This window comes from Bos mutus, chromosome 22 (assembly GCF_027580195.1).
Source record: "Bos mutus isolate GX-2022 chromosome 22, NWIPB_WYAK_1.1, whole genome shotgun sequence".
In the NCBI taxonomy this organism is placed as follows: domain Eukaryota; kingdom Metazoa; phylum Chordata; class Mammalia; order Artiodactyla; family Bovidae; genus Bos; species Bos mutus.
In genome coordinates, this window is record NC_091638.1 from 6838714 (window position 1) to 6856561 (window position 17848).

The 17848-nt window shown below is 46.7% G+C and overlaps 1 protein-coding gene across 1 annotated transcript in view; it reads left to right on the plus strand.

Moving 5' to 3' along the window:
• Nucleotides 1–17848, plus strand: part of GPD1L (glycerol-3-phosphate dehydrogenase 1 like) — a 63844-nt gene that overhangs the window by 5404 nt on the left and 40592 nt on the right. Inside the window, exon 2 of the mRNA XM_070359157.1 lies at nt 11081–11258. Coding sequence (XP_070215258.1) covers nt 11081–11258 — 178 coding nt within the window. The remainder of the gene's footprint in view (nt 1–11080; nt 11259–17848) is intronic.

The following is a 17848-nucleotide window of genomic DNA, read 5'->3' on the forward strand; positions in this document are numbered from 1 at the left end:
TCTTATCATTTTCAGTGAGAAGCTTACTTCTACCTGAGAGCCAGTGCTAATCACAAAATGCCAAGGAACAGAGGCAGAGGAGGGGAAAAGATCAGAGAGCAGGAGGTGTTCCTAGAAGTTATCTTTTGCTCTTGTTTACACTGTCACCTCACAGCTTGACTGACTCCTGGGACTGAAGGTCAGGGAGACCTTTGGCCTACTTTGCACTGATGGCCGAAGCTGGACATGTGGGTGACTCTTTGTCCTGCTGGAAGCGTCTGAATATAGCCTGGATGGCTCCTCATCCCCTGTCATCCTTTTTCGTCTGTGCTACTCAGTGTCACTGATGATTCTTGCTGTATCCTGACATGGAGAGCTTGAACCGATTTGAGCATCGGTGTGTGAGCTCCTCTGAGGCCAAAAATGGCCTTTTCCCTGTCTGACATGCCTCTGCTCTGGAAGTGGGGGTGGGTGGCAATGGGTAGGGGTGACCTGGGAGGAGACCCATTTCCCCGAGCGGCCAGGCTGAAAACACCTTCCAGGCTGATACACCTATTTCTGTTTCTGTGCAGTAAAAACATCACAGCTGTTCTTGGGGTGAGTCCGGTTTTCCTATCTGAGCCCTCTTTCATCATTCTTCATTTCCTCCTCGTCTTTAAAGGGGATAATCACTATAGCAGTTACCACTTATGGGCATTTTCTGTGTCTGGGATATGTGCTATTGCAGGTATATCTCGGAGAAGGCAATGGCAGCCCACTCCAGTACTCTTGCCTGGAAAATCCCATGGACGGAGGAGCCTGGTAGGCTTCAGTTCATGGGGTCGCTAAGAGTCAGACATGACTGAGCGACTTCACTTTCACTTTTTACTTTCATGCATTGGAGAAGGAAATGGCAACCCACTCCAGTATTTTTGCCTGGAGAATCCCAGGGACAGAGGAGCCTGGTGGGCTGCTGTCTATGGGGTCAAACAGAGTCAGACACAACTGAAGCGACTTAGCAGCAGCAGCAGCAGCAGGTATATCTAATAATAAGCCTATGTGGTACTATTATTATCCCTATTTTAGATGATGAGATTGAGATTGGAAAACTTTTCAAGGTCAGTGGTTAATACAATAGAATTGAAACGCAGATCCCTCTAACTTCAGTGTGCGTGTTTCTAGAAATTCTTATCATTTTTATTTAATTTTTTGGCCATGACCGAGCAGAATGTGGGATCTTTGTTCCCAGACTAGGGATCGAACCCACGTGCCCTGCCGTGGAAATGTGGAGTCTTAACCCCTGGACTGCCAGAGAAGTTCCTAATTCTTAACCGTTTTTACTGAGAAGCATACTTTTATCTGAACAAATCCCATCTGCACAAAAATTGAATATCGTACCCTCCCTAAAGAAGTCTAGTATAAACAATATTCCATTTAAGAAAAATCAAATTGAAGTGAGGTCTTAAAAATCGTCCTGAAGGGACTTCCTTGGTGGCAAAAGTCTTGGAAAAAAAAGATCCTGTTCAGCTTCCCTCCACAGCAGGCATCCCTCCTGCAGTTATGACACGATCATAGTTTACTGTTCATAAGGTATGTGTGTGCTCAGTCACTTCAGTCATGTCTGACGCTGCAACGCCAGGCTCCTCTGTCCATGGGATTCTCCAGGCAAGAATACTGGAGTGGCTTGCCATGCCCTCCTCCAGGGGATCTTCCCCACCCAGGGATCCAGCCCACATCTCCTGCATCTCCTGCCTCACAGGTGGATTCTTTACCACTGAGCCACCAAGGAAGCCCCGTTAATAAGGTACCTGATCTTAAAATTAATCTAGAAAATTAGTCATTAGAAAAGTCTTGTATTTGAGAGGGAAATCCATCACCGCCAACTTCCACCCATTCGTCTCAGAGCAGTGGCCAGGTGAGCCCACTCTTTTTGAAGACATGTCCCATTGTTTAGAGAGTCATGTATCTACCAGCTCTTCTCTGTATAGTGTCTCCAGGTTTCTCAGTGGTTACTGGTGGGAAGCTGTGTCAGGCATCTCACCTCCAGATCTTTCTTCTTCCCCTCATCCCTGACTCCCAGGGCTTGATGACATCAGGAACTAAGCCTGATGTTCCTCCAGCTCCTCTGGGGTTCTCCTAGTGGCACTTTGCCATCCTTCTGCACTTTGGGGCTCAGCGCCTTCCACAGTTGGGTGCCAGGACTTCATCAGTTATCTGCTGCTGCCCGACTATCTCCCCCTGAGACTTCCTGACTTCAAACAGCCATCACTGATTGGCTTCTGATTCTGGGGCTCGGCAGTTTGGGCTAAGCTGGGTGGGTCTGTGCTGGTCTCTCCTGGGCTCACTGGTAAGGCAGCAGTCGGGTGGGGCGTGGGCTGGGGCTTTCGGTCCTCCACACCCCCTTTCACAGCGGGTGGGCTTTGGCCAGGCTGATGGAGCTGACAAGCCACATGTTTCTCTGTCTGCAGCAGGAAGCTTGGGCTCCTCTGTATGGTGACTGGATTCCAACTTCCAGAAAGAGTTCATATGAATTCCTCACATACGTGGAATTATACAATGATTTTTTTTTATAACTGGCTTATTTCATTTAGTATAATGTCCTCATGTTTCCCTTGTAGCATGTACCAAAATTTCCTTCCTTTTTAAGGCTGTATGATTGAATATATACACCACCTTCTCTTTGTCCATCAGTGGACACTTGGGTTGCCTCTATCTTTTGGCTCTCGTATATAATTCTGCTGTGAACATTGGTGTACAGATACCTCTTCAAGACTCTGCTTTCAAGTCTTTTGGGTGTCTGCCCAGAAGGGGAATTGCTGGATCAGCTGGTAATTCTATTTTTAGTTTTTTGAGGAACCTCTGTATTGTTTTTCATGGCAGTTTTACCATTTTACATTCCCACCAGCAGAGCACAAGGGTTCCATAGTCTGCACATTCTCACTAACACTTGTTTTTTCATTTTGTTTTAATATAGTAGCCACCCTGACAGGTGTGAGGTAGTATGTATTTTGTTAATTGCATATGATTATATGTTAGGTATACTTTTGCATCCTGTTTTCTGTTAAATGTAGCATTCTATCTTAGGCTTTTCCCCTGCAGTTTAGATTTTGATAGACAGGCTTTTTTTTCATCTGCTTCTCCCTCTCCTTTTTCTGTGTGAAGTTGTTCACACCTCTGTGGTTGCTAGCTTTGATTTTAAACTTAGGAAGCTTCCCTATCCAGAGATCAAATAAGCATTCACCAAATTGAATCTATTTTTAAAATACTTTATTTTTCACATTTGCATCTAAATACTCTGGCATTTGATTGTACTCTAAAAGCCCTTAGCTGCAAAGAATTACGCACAATGTTAACAGTGGTTCTCTCTGGTAGTGAGTTATTTATAATTGTTTTTTTTCATCTTTCATGAATAGCTTTTAGGAATAAGAAAGTAGATGTTATTTAAACCAAAATTGTGGAAAAGGAAATGGCAACCCACTCCAGTATTCTTGCCTGGAGAATCCCATGGAAAGAGGAGCCTGGTGGATACATAGGCTGGATTAGCTCTGGGCATAGGATGGGAAGAGTCTAGCTGAACCCTTATTTGTTCTCCCTGGAGAGTTTCCTCCTTGGTTAAAGAGGGATGGTCTTGTGGGGTCCTTTCTGGACCAGAAAGCTTCTGCACTGTGCCGTTCTGGGAATTGTCAGCCTGCCTGGATAGATATCTTGTCCCTTGGCTGATTAAAATATCACTTCTTTTGGAGAGGAAGAGAGGAGCCAGCACCAAGGGGTTGGGGGTGTTGCCTAGTGGAGGTTAGGACCTCCAGCAGGTGAGTGTCTGTCCATCTGGGACCCAGGGAGAGAGAGCAGAGTGGTGAAGACATGTGAAGTGAAAGTTGCTCAGTCGTGGCCACTCTTTGTGACCCCATGGGGTATATAGTCCATGGAATTCTCCAGGCCAGGATACTGGAGTGGGTAGCCTTCTCCAGGGGATCTTTTCCAACCCAGGGATTGAACCCAGGTCTCCTGTATTGCAGACGGATTCTTTACCAGCTGAGCCACCAGGGAAGCCCAAGAATACTGGCGTGGGTGGCCTTTCCCTTCTCTAGGGGATCTTCTCAACCCAGGAATTGAACCCAGGTCTCCCTCATTGCAGGCGGATTCTTTACCAGCTGAGCCACCAGGGAAGCCCAAGAATACTGGCGTGGGTGGCCTTTCCCTTCTCCAGGGGATCTTCCCAACCCAGGAATCGAACTCACGTCTCCCTCATTGCAGGCAGATTCTTTACCAGCTGAGCCACTAGGGAAGCCCGGTGAAGACATGGCTAGGTTGCAGATCTCTCCTCCTCCGCTGACCACCTGCCTGTTTGATCCTTGGGGTTCAGGGTCTTCACTGAAAAACGGGGATCATGATAGTCCCTGCCTCAGAGGGTTGCTGAGGCTTGAAACAGATAATGTGGGTGAGGTATTGAAAACAGTGCTCTGGCGGTAATCAGATTGCAGCATATAAATGTATCAGACCAACATGATGTATGCCTTGAGTTTATGCAATGTTATTTGTCAACTATGTGTCAATCAAAAAACAAAGCAAACAGCAGCGCCTGACACCTGGTAGTCAGCACATCCCTACCTGCCTCTCTCTCCTCTTCCCCTTTCCTCAGTTCCTTTCTCAACCTCCCCTGCCCTCCCCTACTGTACCACCTCCTTCCCCCCCATTAACCTCCCCCCACCCTGAAACAGGTCTGCTGCTGCTGCTAAGTCGCTTCCGTTGTGTCCGACTCTGCGACCCCATAGATGGCAGCCCACCAGGCTCCCCTGTCCCTGGGATTCTCCAGGCAAGAACACTGAAGTGGGTTGCCGTTTCCTTCTCAATGCATGAAAATGAAAAGGGAAAGTGAAGTCGCTCAGTCGTGTCCAACTCTTAGCGACCCCATGGACTGCAGCCTACCAGGCTCCTCCGTCTATGGGATTTTCCAGGCAAGAGTGCTGGCGTGGGTTGCCATTGCCTTCTCCGCAATTCTACTCTACTCCTCAGCAAACTGGAATCAGTAGAAAGTGTGGGCTTTGGAAACCGTTCTGGTTTAGAACTGCTGGCTCCAGATGGACAGCACAACCGGGTAACTTACTCTCTCTGAGCTTCGACTTCCTTATCTGTAAAATGGGGATAATGTGGCTGCGATGAGCTCTGTGTCACATACTCAATGTGCACCCAGCTGGCACTGGAGCATCTTTTCCTACCTGTGTCCCTTTATTGTTGCCTTTTTTTTTTTTTGGAAATTTTTAAAGTCTTTATTGAATTTGTTACAGTATTGCTTCTGCTGCTTATGTTCTGTGTTTTGGGCCATCAGACATGTGCGATCTTAGCTCCCCGACCGGGGGTCAAACCCCTATCATCCCCAGCATTGGAAGGCAAAGCCTTAACCACCAGGGAAGTACCCCCACCCAAGCCCCTTTTCAGTTTCGTAAGCATAACATTGCTGAGATTGGAAATCAGTCTGTATCTTGAAACCCAAAACTTAAGATGATTCATGATTCCGCTGCCACTACCTGGTCCAGGGACCCAAGGTCAGAGTGACTGAGCCTCCTGGGTCATGTCTTAATCTGCCACGTGGAGGTTGAGATGGAATTTAAACCTCCTTTAAACTGCCCAGTCACTTTTGCCCTGCTTATTCACTTGCACTCTCTTTAAAAGTTGACTGAAAAGTAAAATTTTGTAACAGCACTCCAAATGCTGCAAGTAGAAGATAGCAGCCCCATGTAGGATGGAAACAAAAGGATCATCTAGGCAGCCTCCTCCTTTGTGGAGGGAAATTCGCAGACGCCAGGGAGGTGGAAAACGCGGTGGCCCTCACATGAGACAGCTGCAGCTCCTTGGGGGCGCCAGGAGAGCGGAGAAGGACACGCGTGCATCAGTGCCGCCTGGCACTCTGTGTGTGTGGGCGGCACTCGGCTGATGGGAGTACCGCCGGCCCCATTCCTCACGCTGCGAAGCACCGCACTCCATCACAGACCTGGCGCTCAGCAGGCAGGCGAGTGGGTGTGTGGAGTGATGGCTGCTTGTGACCTGACTGGGCTTGGGCAGTGACAGAGCAGACCTGAAACACACAGACTCCACCATCGTGCCTGTGGGACCCCAACTCCCACTGCGGCCAAGCCACGCACCGCCCGCCTCCGTGGACTGGGCTGTAGGCAGTATTTTTCTATTTTAATTTTAAGCTCAGTTCTCATGGATCCGTGCATGTTTTTGAACTAGTCCTCTGTAGGCCAGACACATTTTTAGGACAAGGTTGTCCCTTATACGTGGGTCCCAGTTCCTTTCAAAACACAGGTTCCTGCAAAACACTTCCTTTGCTATTTGATCCCGTTCCTTACACAAATGTGACAAACACATTTTCTCTTTTTAATTTATAAAAAATTTTAAATTAGTTTTTATTACAGTTTAGGGCTTCCCATGTGGCGCTAGTGGTAAAGAACCACCTGCCAACGCAACTCACGTTTGATCCCTGGGTCAGGAAGATCTCCTGGAGGAGGGCGTGGCCACCCACTCCAGTATTCTTGCCTGGAGTATCCCGTGGACAGAGGAGCCTGGTGAGCTACAGTCCATAGGGTTGCAAGCAGTCAGACACAACTGAAGCAACTTAGCATGTACGTATAGTTGCTTTACGACCTTGTGTTAGTTTCTGCTTTACGTCATCATGAATCAGCTACACACAGATATCCTCTCTTTTTTTGGATTTTCTTCCTTTTCAAGTCACCACAGAACACTGAGTAGACTTCCCTGTGCTAACAGTAGGTACTCATTAGTTATCTATTTTATATATAGTAATGTATGTACGTCAATCCCAATTTCCCCATTCATCTCCCCACTCCCAAACATATTTAGTACCGTTTCAGAGCCACAGAAGAGTTTTTGGGTATGGATTATACTTTAAAAGCCCCAGCTTTATTCAGGTATACTTGAGACTCAGAAAACTGGGTGAGACATAAATATTTGATGGGTTTGGAGATACACATATACCTGTGACATGGTCACTACAATCAAGATGATAAACATCCATCACCTCCAAAGTTTCCTCCAGACCCCTACCCCCCGTTTTGGTGGTAAATATATATTCTTGTCATACAGAATTTATCGCCTTTATTATGCTGAGGTGAATTATATACTTTTGAGGTTTTATAAACAACACAGAAATGGTGGACAGCAAAGAAAATACTTGGTTCAAATGGAGATTATACTGAAAGAGATAAAGCGTTTTCATTTCTAATGTCTGCTTACCCCTCCCCCCAACCACCTAAAAAAAGCTTGTTATTAGATAGAACAAGACTAGGCCTTATGTATTACTGTTTTTGTTCATCTCCCTAGATTCTTCAGTGAATTGAATTTCTTAATTTCTTCCCCACTTGCATCTCCCACCCCGTCCAGGAGTGACAGAGCCAACAGCTTGGCCCAGAATCACCTGGAGTTACCTCTAGCTGCGTATCTGATGCATCCCTTTGCTCCTGCTGCAAAATAGCCCACTCTCCCCCAAAGCAGTGCTGAAAATAACATGCACGTGTTGTTGCTTATGCATCTCTGGATCAGCTGGTTAGTTCTTGGCTTGGCCCCACTCCTCACGTGCCTGCGGCTGGCTCAGTGTTGGCTGGAAGCTCTGCTTTGCCTGTTCTTCCTGTCCCTAGGGTGTGAAGCCCCTTTACTTCTCTGCAGACGTAGGGACTGTTCCCATGTCTTTTCTCTGGACCACCCTCCCCGCGGCCCCCACCCCCACCGCCAGGTCTGTCCATCATTTCTCTCAGCTGAATGCTGGGTGTGCGAGACTTCGTGGATGAACTGGGTTGCATCTGAGTCCTTTGTGTTGAAAGTCCTTTGCAATTGACCCTTCTAATCATGTGTCCCTCATTCCCCTTCACCTCTTATCATACACAGGACTATGAATTCCTTTTACTTTGTTCTCTCTTAAGTGGGTGTGATCTCGGGTGGCCTCCACCTGCAAGGGCTTGGGGCAGGGCCTGGGTTCCCAGCTGGAGACTGAGTCCAGATCGAGGTCAACCAGATCCTAGCCACTAGACCAGTGGTCAGTGACAGGAGCCCTGGCCCTTCAGCTCTGCAGAAAAGAACTTCCACAAAGACAGGAAGTAGTGAAGCAAGTATTTATTAAGAGGAAAAGAGTACAGTGTGTATGGATACACACAGGCAGACTCAGAGGGAGAGTCCCTGAGTCACACTCTCCTGGCAGTTTGAATTACTTTTATGGGGCATTTCTTAATGGTTTTCCTCTGGCTGATCATTTTGGTTTGCATTCACAGCCCATATTTGATATATCTCAGGATCCTCAGATGTGTGCGCGTACATCTTTAAGCCTAGATGGATTGTACCAAAAAGGCGTATGAGTAGGGAACATCCCTTGGCATCCCTCCCCTGTAGCCTCCAAGGAGCCTCTCTGCACATGTGTGGTCAGAGAGAGCTCCTGACTTCGAGAATGAGAAATATGTCATCTGGGCAGGGTCCAACTTCCTCCTTTAATTGTCCTGCTGTTCTCACCTTGGAGTTTTGGTCCAAAGGGAATGAATCTCCAATTGCTTTACTTTGGGAGGCCCTCTACCTCCTGCCTCATGTGGGGTGCTTTTTTTTTTTCTTTAAATATTCATTTATATAATTTGGCTATATCAAATCTTAGTTGTGGTATGTGGGAATCTAGTTCCCTGACTAGGGATTGAACCTGGGCTCCCTGTGTTGGGAATGTGGCGTCTTAGCCACTGGATCCCAGTGAAGTCCCAAAGTGGTTGGCAAGCTTCTGAGAGCACTGCTTTGTAATGCCAGCTTCCAGCCAAATGTGTTATACACAATAGGTATTCAAGACCTTTTTTGCAACCGAGATCAGTGCATGAATGAAAGACTGAATGAAGGCGTTGATGAAACTAAGGAGCAGGTAGAACGAGGCTTACAGGAGTGAACAGTATACCTGGAGTTCTCATTGTTTTGTGTCCTAAGCCCCTTTGAGCACCATAGAACAGGGTCTGTCTGGTGGGCTTAGTTTCTAATAGTTCCAATTGATTTAAGTTTTCTTAACTAACTTTTCAGCAGATACTACAGTAGTTTGTCCCTGGTTGCAAATGCTTAACTTCTCCAGGAGGCGACTGTGAAGGGAGAAGCAGGTATATTCCAGGGAGACTGGACCATGGGGAGGGCGCTTGTGGCTCTAGTTTATTTTCTCACTGGCTCTACTAGACTTGGGTTCCTAGTGTCTTAGAGATCCCCACCCCTCTAGGTTTGCTGAGTTCATCAGAATCACACTTGGTCTCTTTGACCTTGTGTGAATTGTCAGGATAAACATTAGGATAAAGGTGGTAGTGATGGTGGGGAGATTCTTGGCCTTTTCTTCTATAAAGTGTCAGAGGAGAATTGGATTAACGGATATTTAGCTAATAAACTGTCCTGCTGGCATAGAAGAAGGATTTCACAGGGAGAGCCACAGTTGCACATCGTCTATTGTGCAGCCAAAGATAAACGCAAGGATAACCCTCTCCATCTCTTCTGTATCTGTTTGGTCCCGCCCCCTTTCTGTCATTACCCCTTACTCATTTTCCAAACTGTCTTAAGAATAATCATTAGAAAAAATAATGAATGCCCTGACATGTGAATTCTCCAGGTGCTCTGGGCCTGTCTTTCCTTTACTCCTCACACCAGGAAGGTTGTCTAAGAAACAAACTGTTTTTCCGTTCAAAATCCTGAAAAGGAAACTGATTGGCTTAGACAGGATTAGGTACCACCCCTGGCCCAAATTGCTGCGCCCAGCACATCCCTGAAATAGGCACAGGTACCGAGCTGACCAGCAACATCTCTGCCGTGGGGACCAGCTGCACACCCATGGTTCTTGTGCAGAGGACTGGCATCAAGTAGCATGAACTGGCATCTTCTCTTCCCTCGGGGGAAAGCTGTGGGTGACTGATCCATTCCCAGGATATGTTTAGTGAATGCTGCTGCTAAGTCATTTCAGTCATGTCGACTCTGTGCGACCCAATGGACGGCAGCCCACCAGGCTCCCCCGTCCCTCGGATTCTCCAGGTGAGAACACTGGAGTGGGTTGCCATTTCCTTCTCCAATGCATGAAAGTAAAAAGTGAAAGTGAAGTCGATAAGTCATATCTGACTCTTCATGACCCTGTGGACTGCAGCCTACCAGGCTCCTCTGTCCATGGGATTCTCCAGGCAAGAGTACTGGAGTGGGGTGCCATTGCCTTCTCCAATGCAGAAAAAAGGGAGCTTTTAGAGGCTACTGGGTGGCTGCTGGGGAGACCAGACCTGGAGCCCTTGCTCTGCTCTTTTCTTGAATCCACTTGGATCTTGTCTTTCCTTTATGACTCCACTTGGGCCCTGGTGGAGTTCACCAGAACACTGCTTATTCTACAGTAACTGCATATGAATCTTCTTTTGATGAATTTGAAATATAGCCTAATAGCCTTGGAGACTTTGGGAACCCTTGAACTGTTTTTGCTTTTTTTTTTTTGCTTTTTTGTTTTCAAGATTTCTTAATTTTATTTTTGGCCACACTGGGTCTCTGTTGCTTTCCCTAGCTGAGGTGAGCAGGGGGCTACTCTCTAGTTGCGGTGGTCGGGCTTCTTATTGCAAAGCCCAGGCTGTAAGACACATGGGCTTCAGTAGTTGCTCTAGAGCCTGTGAGTTGCACAGGCCTTGTTGCCTCGCTGCATGTGAGATCTTCCTGGAGCAGGGATTAAACCTGGGTCCCCTGCATTGCCACCTGGATTCTTAATCACTGAGCCACCAGGGAAGCCCTGAAGTGTTATTTTTATGCCATCTTTCAGGTGGATTTCTCTTCCACCTGTGATAGTCTCTTCCAAGAAAGATTGATGCCTTCTGGTCTCAAAGGGAGGTACTTCTTGACCTTGTACCAAATTCTGAGGCTTTCCTGACCACAGGGTGGTATTTCCAAGTGAAAACAACCAAGTTTCAGCTGAGGCAATATCATATCTTGAGTTCTAAGCTCAGTGCTTGAATAAGAACTCAAGTCTTCTGAATTATAATCTGGTGCTTTTTCTCTTCTGCTCAAGGGAATTTATCATTCTCTTTCTTTTAAAAAAAATTTTACTATTTTTTAATCATTTTCTTTTCCATCGTTTCTTTTGCAGGGGTTCAGCTGTTGCAAAAATAATTGGTAATAATGTCAAGAAACTTCAGAAGTTTGCCTCCACGGTCAAGATGTGGGTCTTTGAAGAAACAGTTAATGGGAGAAAACTGACAGACATCATAAATAATGACCACGAAAATGTGAAATATCTCCCTGGACACAAGCTGCCAGAAAATGTGGTAAGATTTGGGGGTAAAAAGTATTGGGTAAAAAGTAAAAAGTTGACAAAAAAATTCACTCAGATTTTCCCACTACATCTTATGGAAAAACCAGAATGAACCTTTTGGCCAACCCAGTTCATTTGGTTCATTCTGAAAGTTAGGCTTGACTGAGTTAGCACCTAGGGCTTGGGGGGGTGGGAAAACTGCTTCCCCAGTCTCATGTTCCTTTCCACCACCAAGTTCATTGCTTGATCTGTTTTGGTTTTCCTCCTTGGTGGCTCAGATGGTAAAGTGTCTGCCTATAATGTGGGAGACCTGGGTTTGATCCCTGGGTCGGGAAGATCCTCTGGAGAAGGAAACATCAACCCATTCCAGTACTCTTGTTGCAGGAAGAGGGACCCCTTCTAAGGTCCGAAACTGGGCTCTTGTCTAACACTCCGAAATGAATTGTCTGAGGAGACACATATGCTGACAAAGCAAGAGATTTTATTGGGAAAGGGCACCGGGTGGAGAGCAGTAGGGTAAGGGAACCCAGGAGAACTGCTCTCCCGCGTGGCTCGCAGTCTCGGGTTTTATGGTGATGGGATTAGTGGTCCCGGGTGGTCTTTGGCCAATAATTCTAATTCAGAGTCTTTCCTGGTGGCGCACGCATGGCTCAGCCAAGATGGATGCTAGTGAGAGGGATTCTGGGAAGTGGACGGACACGCGGTGTCTCCTTTTAACCTTTCCCGAACTTTTCCGGTTGGTGGTGGCTTATTAGTTCCGTATTCCTTATCAGGATCTCCTGTCATAAAACAACTCATGCAAATGGTTACTATGGTGCCTGGCCAGGGTGGGCAGTTTCAATCAGTGTGCTTCCCCTAACACTCTTGCCTGGAAAATCTCATGGATGAAGGAGCCTGGCGAGCTACAGTCTATGGGGTCGCAAAGAGTCGGACACAACTGAGCAACTTCACTTTCTTTATTGTGAATGTGGGCCTTGCTTTGGTCCTTGCTAGGGCTGCCATGACAAAGTAAAATAGACTGGGTGTCTTAAACAATAGAAATGAATTTTCTCATAATTCAAGAGACTTCAGGTTTTCTGGAGGAAGTAATTTTTCTCTCCCCTTCTAGGTTCTACTGTCTGGCCTAAGCAATTAAGTTGACACAAGTCTGAATAACATATAGTAAAGAATCTACCTCCAGTGCAGGAGAAATGGGTTTGATCCCACGGTCAGGAAGATCTCCTGGAGAAGGGAATGGCAGTCCACTCCTGGATTCTTGCCTGGAGAATTCCTTGGATAGAGGAGCCTGGTAGGCTCCACTCCATGGGGTCGCAAAGAGTTGGATACCTCTGAGCAATTAAAAAAAAAAATGCATAGGGGAAACCCAGGAAAACTTTGTAACCCAAAAGATAGAAGTCCTTACCTTAGATAATCCTCAGCTAAAGAAAAAAAGGGGATGGGGGGAACTTGCCCAGTGGTCCAGTGGTTAAGACTCTGAGGTTCCAATGCAGGGGACTTGGCTTTGATCCCTCATCAGTGAACTAAGATCATCCCACATGCCTCAGGGCATGGCCAAAAAGCAAGAAAAAGGAGGGTGGGGAGAGTCAGTTTTGGGAGGTGAGCAGGAAAGCACAGGAAACAAAGGAGAGGTTGTTATGCAGATTTAATCTTTACCTTCCCAGTTTTGAGAGTTCTAGAGGTCTGGCCTTCCTCTCCCCTTGTAGGGAGACCCCCCCTTACAAATGGAGATTTCCCTTATAAATGTAAATGTTTTTACATAAGGGCAACTCCTATTTGGTTTTCATTGAGGCAGTGATGCCATTCAGCCATCTCAACCCCTTTTCCTCCTTCCCTAGACCTTTCCCCGCACCTTAAAATAATTAATACGGTGAACTTCCTTGGTAGTCCAGTGGTAAAACTCCACACTTCCGATGCAGGGTCCTTGGTTGGGAAACCTAAGATCCCACAAGCTGTGGGCTGCAGCCAATAAATACATAAATAAAGTAAATTTATAAATAATAATATGCCCACTGCAGGAAGGGGGACAACTTCCAGGGCCTGAAAGGGGGCTCTTGTCTAACACTCAGAAATGAATTGTCCCAGGAGACACACAAACTGGCAAAGCAAGAGACTTTGCTGGGAAGGCATGCCTGTCAGAGAACAGTAGGATAAAGGAACCCAGGAGAATTGCTCTGCCACGTGGCTCTGCAGTCTCAGGTTTTATGGTGATGGCATTAGTTTCTGGGATGTCTTTAGCCAGTCACTCTGACTCAAGGGTCCTTCCTGGTGGCACACGCATTAATCAGCCAAGATAGATGCCAACGAGAAGGATTCTGGGAGGTGGTTGGACACGTGGTGTCTCCTTTTGACCTTTCCTGAACTCTTCCAGTTGGTGGTGGCTTGTTAGTCCCTGTTCCTTCCCAGGACCTCCTGTCGGAAACAACTCATACAAATTATGGCCTGTGCCTGGCCAGGGTGTGTCGTTTCACTCAGTTTGTTTCCCCTAGCATGCCAAAGAGGCATGTTTTAAGGTGGCAAAATGTTCTCTGCTAAAAAGCCCATGAGCAAGGTGTTGGCCGGGTTGGCTTCTTCAGAGGCCTCTCCTGGCCTCTCCTTCCTGTGTCTCCATGTCTCCTAATCACCTCTGTATAGACACCAGTCACATTGGGTTTGGGCTCACCCCGTGACCTCATTTTAACGTAATTCCCTTTATAAAGACCCTGCCTCCAGATACAGTCACATTCTGGGGGACTAGAGTTAGAACTTCCACATGTGAATCTTGGGCCGGGATGGACACATTGCAGCCCATCACAGTCTACCTTCTTGGCATTCAGGGTGCTGATCACATCAAAGCTGGAACTAAGAATTTTGCTTTTCATGTTGATACCTGACACTTGCTCCTTGGAGGAAAAACTATGACAAACTTAGAAAGCACATTTAAAAAGTAGAGACATCACTTTGCCAACAAAGGTCCATATAGTCAAAGCTGTGGTTTTTCTAGTAGTCATGTATGGATGTGAGAGTTGGACCATAAAGAAGACTAGGTGCTGAAGAATTGATGCTTCTGAATTGTGGTGCTGGAGAAGACTCTTGAGAGTCCTTTGGATTGCAAGGAGATCAAACCAGTCCATCCTAAAGGAAATCAACCCTGAGTATTCACTGGAAGAACTGATGCTGAAGCTGAAGCTCCATTACTGTGGCCACCTGATGGGAAGAGCTGACTCATTGGAAAAGACCCTGATGCTGGGAAAGACTGAAGGCAGGAGGAGAAGGGGATGACAGAGGGTGAGATGGTTGGATGGCATCACCGACTCAATGGACACTGAGTTTGTGCAAACTCCAGGAGATAGTGAAGGACAGGGAAGCCTGACGTGCTGCAGTCCATGTGATCGCAGGAGTCGGACAGAACTGAGCAACTGAACAACAACAAAAAGGAAGAAATGGAAATTTTATTTGAGCTAAATGAAGGATTTTAAGCCAGGAACAGCATCTTAGCACCAGGAACTCTTCTGTTGGAAGTCAAGGCAGTGTTATATAAGTTTTTGAGGGAGCTATATATTAAATGATGTGATAATGACAGTTGTGCCAATCCAGACCTGTAGATACAAAGCAGTGATGCCGGAAGCTTGGCTTCTCTATACAGCGGTGTTGAACCAAATCTCAGAGACAGAGTTTTGGGTGAAGTAGAAAAGAATAGCTTTACTGCTTTCTCAGGCAAAGGGGGATACAGTGGGTTCCTGTCCTGGAAAACTGATTCCCAATCTGGGTGAACTTGCTGAGGAGTTTCATAGCAATACTGCCAGAGTGGGGTTGCTGACCAGGTGAGGGTGTGTGCTGGGTCTCAGGTCAGTACAGTCACTCAGTCTTGTCCACCGCAGCACACCAGGCTTCCCTGTCCATCACCAGCTCCTGGAGCTTGCTCAGAGTCGTGTCCATCAATTCGGTGATGCCATCCAACCATCTCATCCTCTGTCACCCCTTTCTCCTCCTGCCCTCAATCTTTCCCAGCATCAGGGTCTTTTTCAATGAGTCAGTTCTTCGCATCAGGTGGCCAAATTATTGGAGTTTCAGCTTCAGCATCAGTCCTTCCAGTGAACACCCAGGCCTGATCTCCTTCAGGATGGACTGGTTGGATCTCCTTGCAGTCCAAGGGACTCTCAAGAGTCTTCTCCAATACCACAGTTCAAAAGCATCAGTTCTTCGGTGCTCAGCCTTCCTTATGGTCTAACTCTCACATCCATACATGACTACTGGAAAAGCCATAGCTTTGATTAGATGGACCTTTATTAGTAAAGTAATGTCTCTGCTTTTTAATATGCTGTCTAGGTTGTCGTAGCTTTTCTCAGGTGATCATCTCCTAATCTTGCTGAGCTGCTTTAGTCCCTTTCATCTTGCCTCAGGTGTTTTCTTGGCTGCTTCTCCCTTGATGAGCAATCTGCCCTTGGAACTCAGGGAAGATCATGGAGGCTGGAGTTTTCCCTACAAGAAAGAGGGGACAAAAAAGAGATTTTGGTGTCCAGAAGCCCCACAGAGTCCTCTTTGGTTTCAGTGGTGGGTCGCCGTGATCCCCTCTAAGATCTAGAAAGAATGTTATCTTTAAGGAATTGCTTCCTTGATGCTGGGAGAGTGTTACTATATGGTTGAGCAGGTATTTCCACCTTCGGGGAAGGTATGGTCCATGTATAATGCAGATACTCAATGCCCAATAGAGGGGAGTTGTTTAGTCACTCAGTCGAATCTGACTCTTGGCAGCCGCATGGCTGTAGCCCGCCAGGCTCCTCTGTCCATGGGATTTCCCAGGCAAGGGTGCTGGAGTGGGTTGCCATTTCCTTCTCTAGCAGATCTTTCCAACCCAGGGATCAAACCCATGTCTCCAGATTGGCAGGCAGATTGTTTACCACTGAGCCACCTGGGAAGTCCCCAGTAGAGGGGGGAGAAAGACCAAAGGACAGAGAAAAAAATATTTTTTTTGTTTAAATTTTTCTTATCTTGCCATAAAACATGGGTTTTATTTCACATTCCCTTTCTAAGTTGATGGACTTTGGTCCATCCCTAGGCCAGCTAATGGACTGGTCTTTAATTAAAATCAAGGTTAAGACCTAAATCACTGAAGAGAATTGGAGGAGTTATTGCCTGGCCTCATTTCAGTGACTTGTGGAGGAAGGAAGAAATGAGATGAGAATGAAAATGGTGACCTGGCTACTGGTATGAGTGGGGTTCGTGAACTTTTTTTTTTTTTGGCTGCTCTGGGTCTTCGTTGCGGTGTGTGGGCTTCTTGTTGCAGTAGCTTTTCTTGTTGTGGAGCACAGGCTCTAGGTGCTCAGGTTTCAGTAGCTGTGGTGGACGGGCTTAGCTGCCATGTGGCACGTGGGATCTTCCTGGGCCAGGGATCGAGCCAGTGTCCCCTGCATTGCAAAGGGAATTCTTAACTACTGGACCTCCAGGAGCCTAGAATTCATGAACTTCTGTTCCAGATTCACCTCTGGGTGGCTTTTTGGAAGAGTCTGTTAGAAAACCAGCCCAGGGACTTCCTTGGTGATCCAGTGGTTAGGACTCAGCACTTGCGCTGCAGGGGGCACGGGTTCGATCCCTGGTTGGGGAACTAGGATCCTGGATGCCATAAGCTGCAGACCCAAAAAAGAAAGAAAGAAAATGAAAACCAGCCCACATGGCTGGCTGACTCCTGGCAGGGGAGATAGATTTGTAGGCTGATGAATGCCAATAGATTTGTAGGCTGATGAATGCCGGCAAGTTTGGAGATGCAGTCCTTCTCACTGAAGATTGCTGATTGGCTTTGGCTATAGAGTTCTTGGCATCAAGTGCTCTGGGAAGTAGTTCACATTTATCATATTGGTTACCTGAAAACTGAGATCACTTCTTGGTAGGTGTCAAGGGAGAAGGAAGGATTTGTTATTTGCATCAAGTAAGGAGAACCTCAGGGGTCTTTCCCAAAGCAGAGCCTCCCCAACAGCAAAACTGTGGACGTTACAATCTAAGAGAACATGCATATTCACACAGGGGCTTGGGTGTTAGACAGAGTGAGTCCAAGCTTCAGTGGAATGAAATCATGAAGGTCAGAAAAGGTCAACTTGGTCATTCCTTAGGGTCTAGTTGATCTGGAGGTGGAGTGCCCAAGATGGGTTTAAATCCTTCAAAACACTTAAGATAGAGTTTTGAAAGAAAGTGAAAGTGAAGTCGCTCAGTCCTGTCTCTTTACGACCCCATGGACTGTAGCCTACCAGGCTGCTCTGTCCATGGGATTTTCCAGGCAGTAGTCCTGGAGTGGATTGCCATTTCCTTCTCCAGGGGATCTTCCCAACCCAGGGATTGAACCCAGGTATCCCGCATTGTAGACAGACGCTTTACCGTCTGAGCCACCAGGGAAGTCCCCAAGATAGAGCTTTAGGCTATTCTAACTGGGAGTCATTGCAACTGATTTGGTATCTTTGCTATTGTTATTCTCTCCTCTGATAAGTTTGTCTTTTTGTTCCCTTAAGATCCTTTATCATTGTTCAAGGCAAGCCAGGCTTAGGTCCCAGAATGGCTTGGGCCAGTCTCTTCTGTCAAGAAAGCCATGCCTGGTTTTCCTTTGAGGGGGACCTCCTATGCTGTCTCCTTATAGTC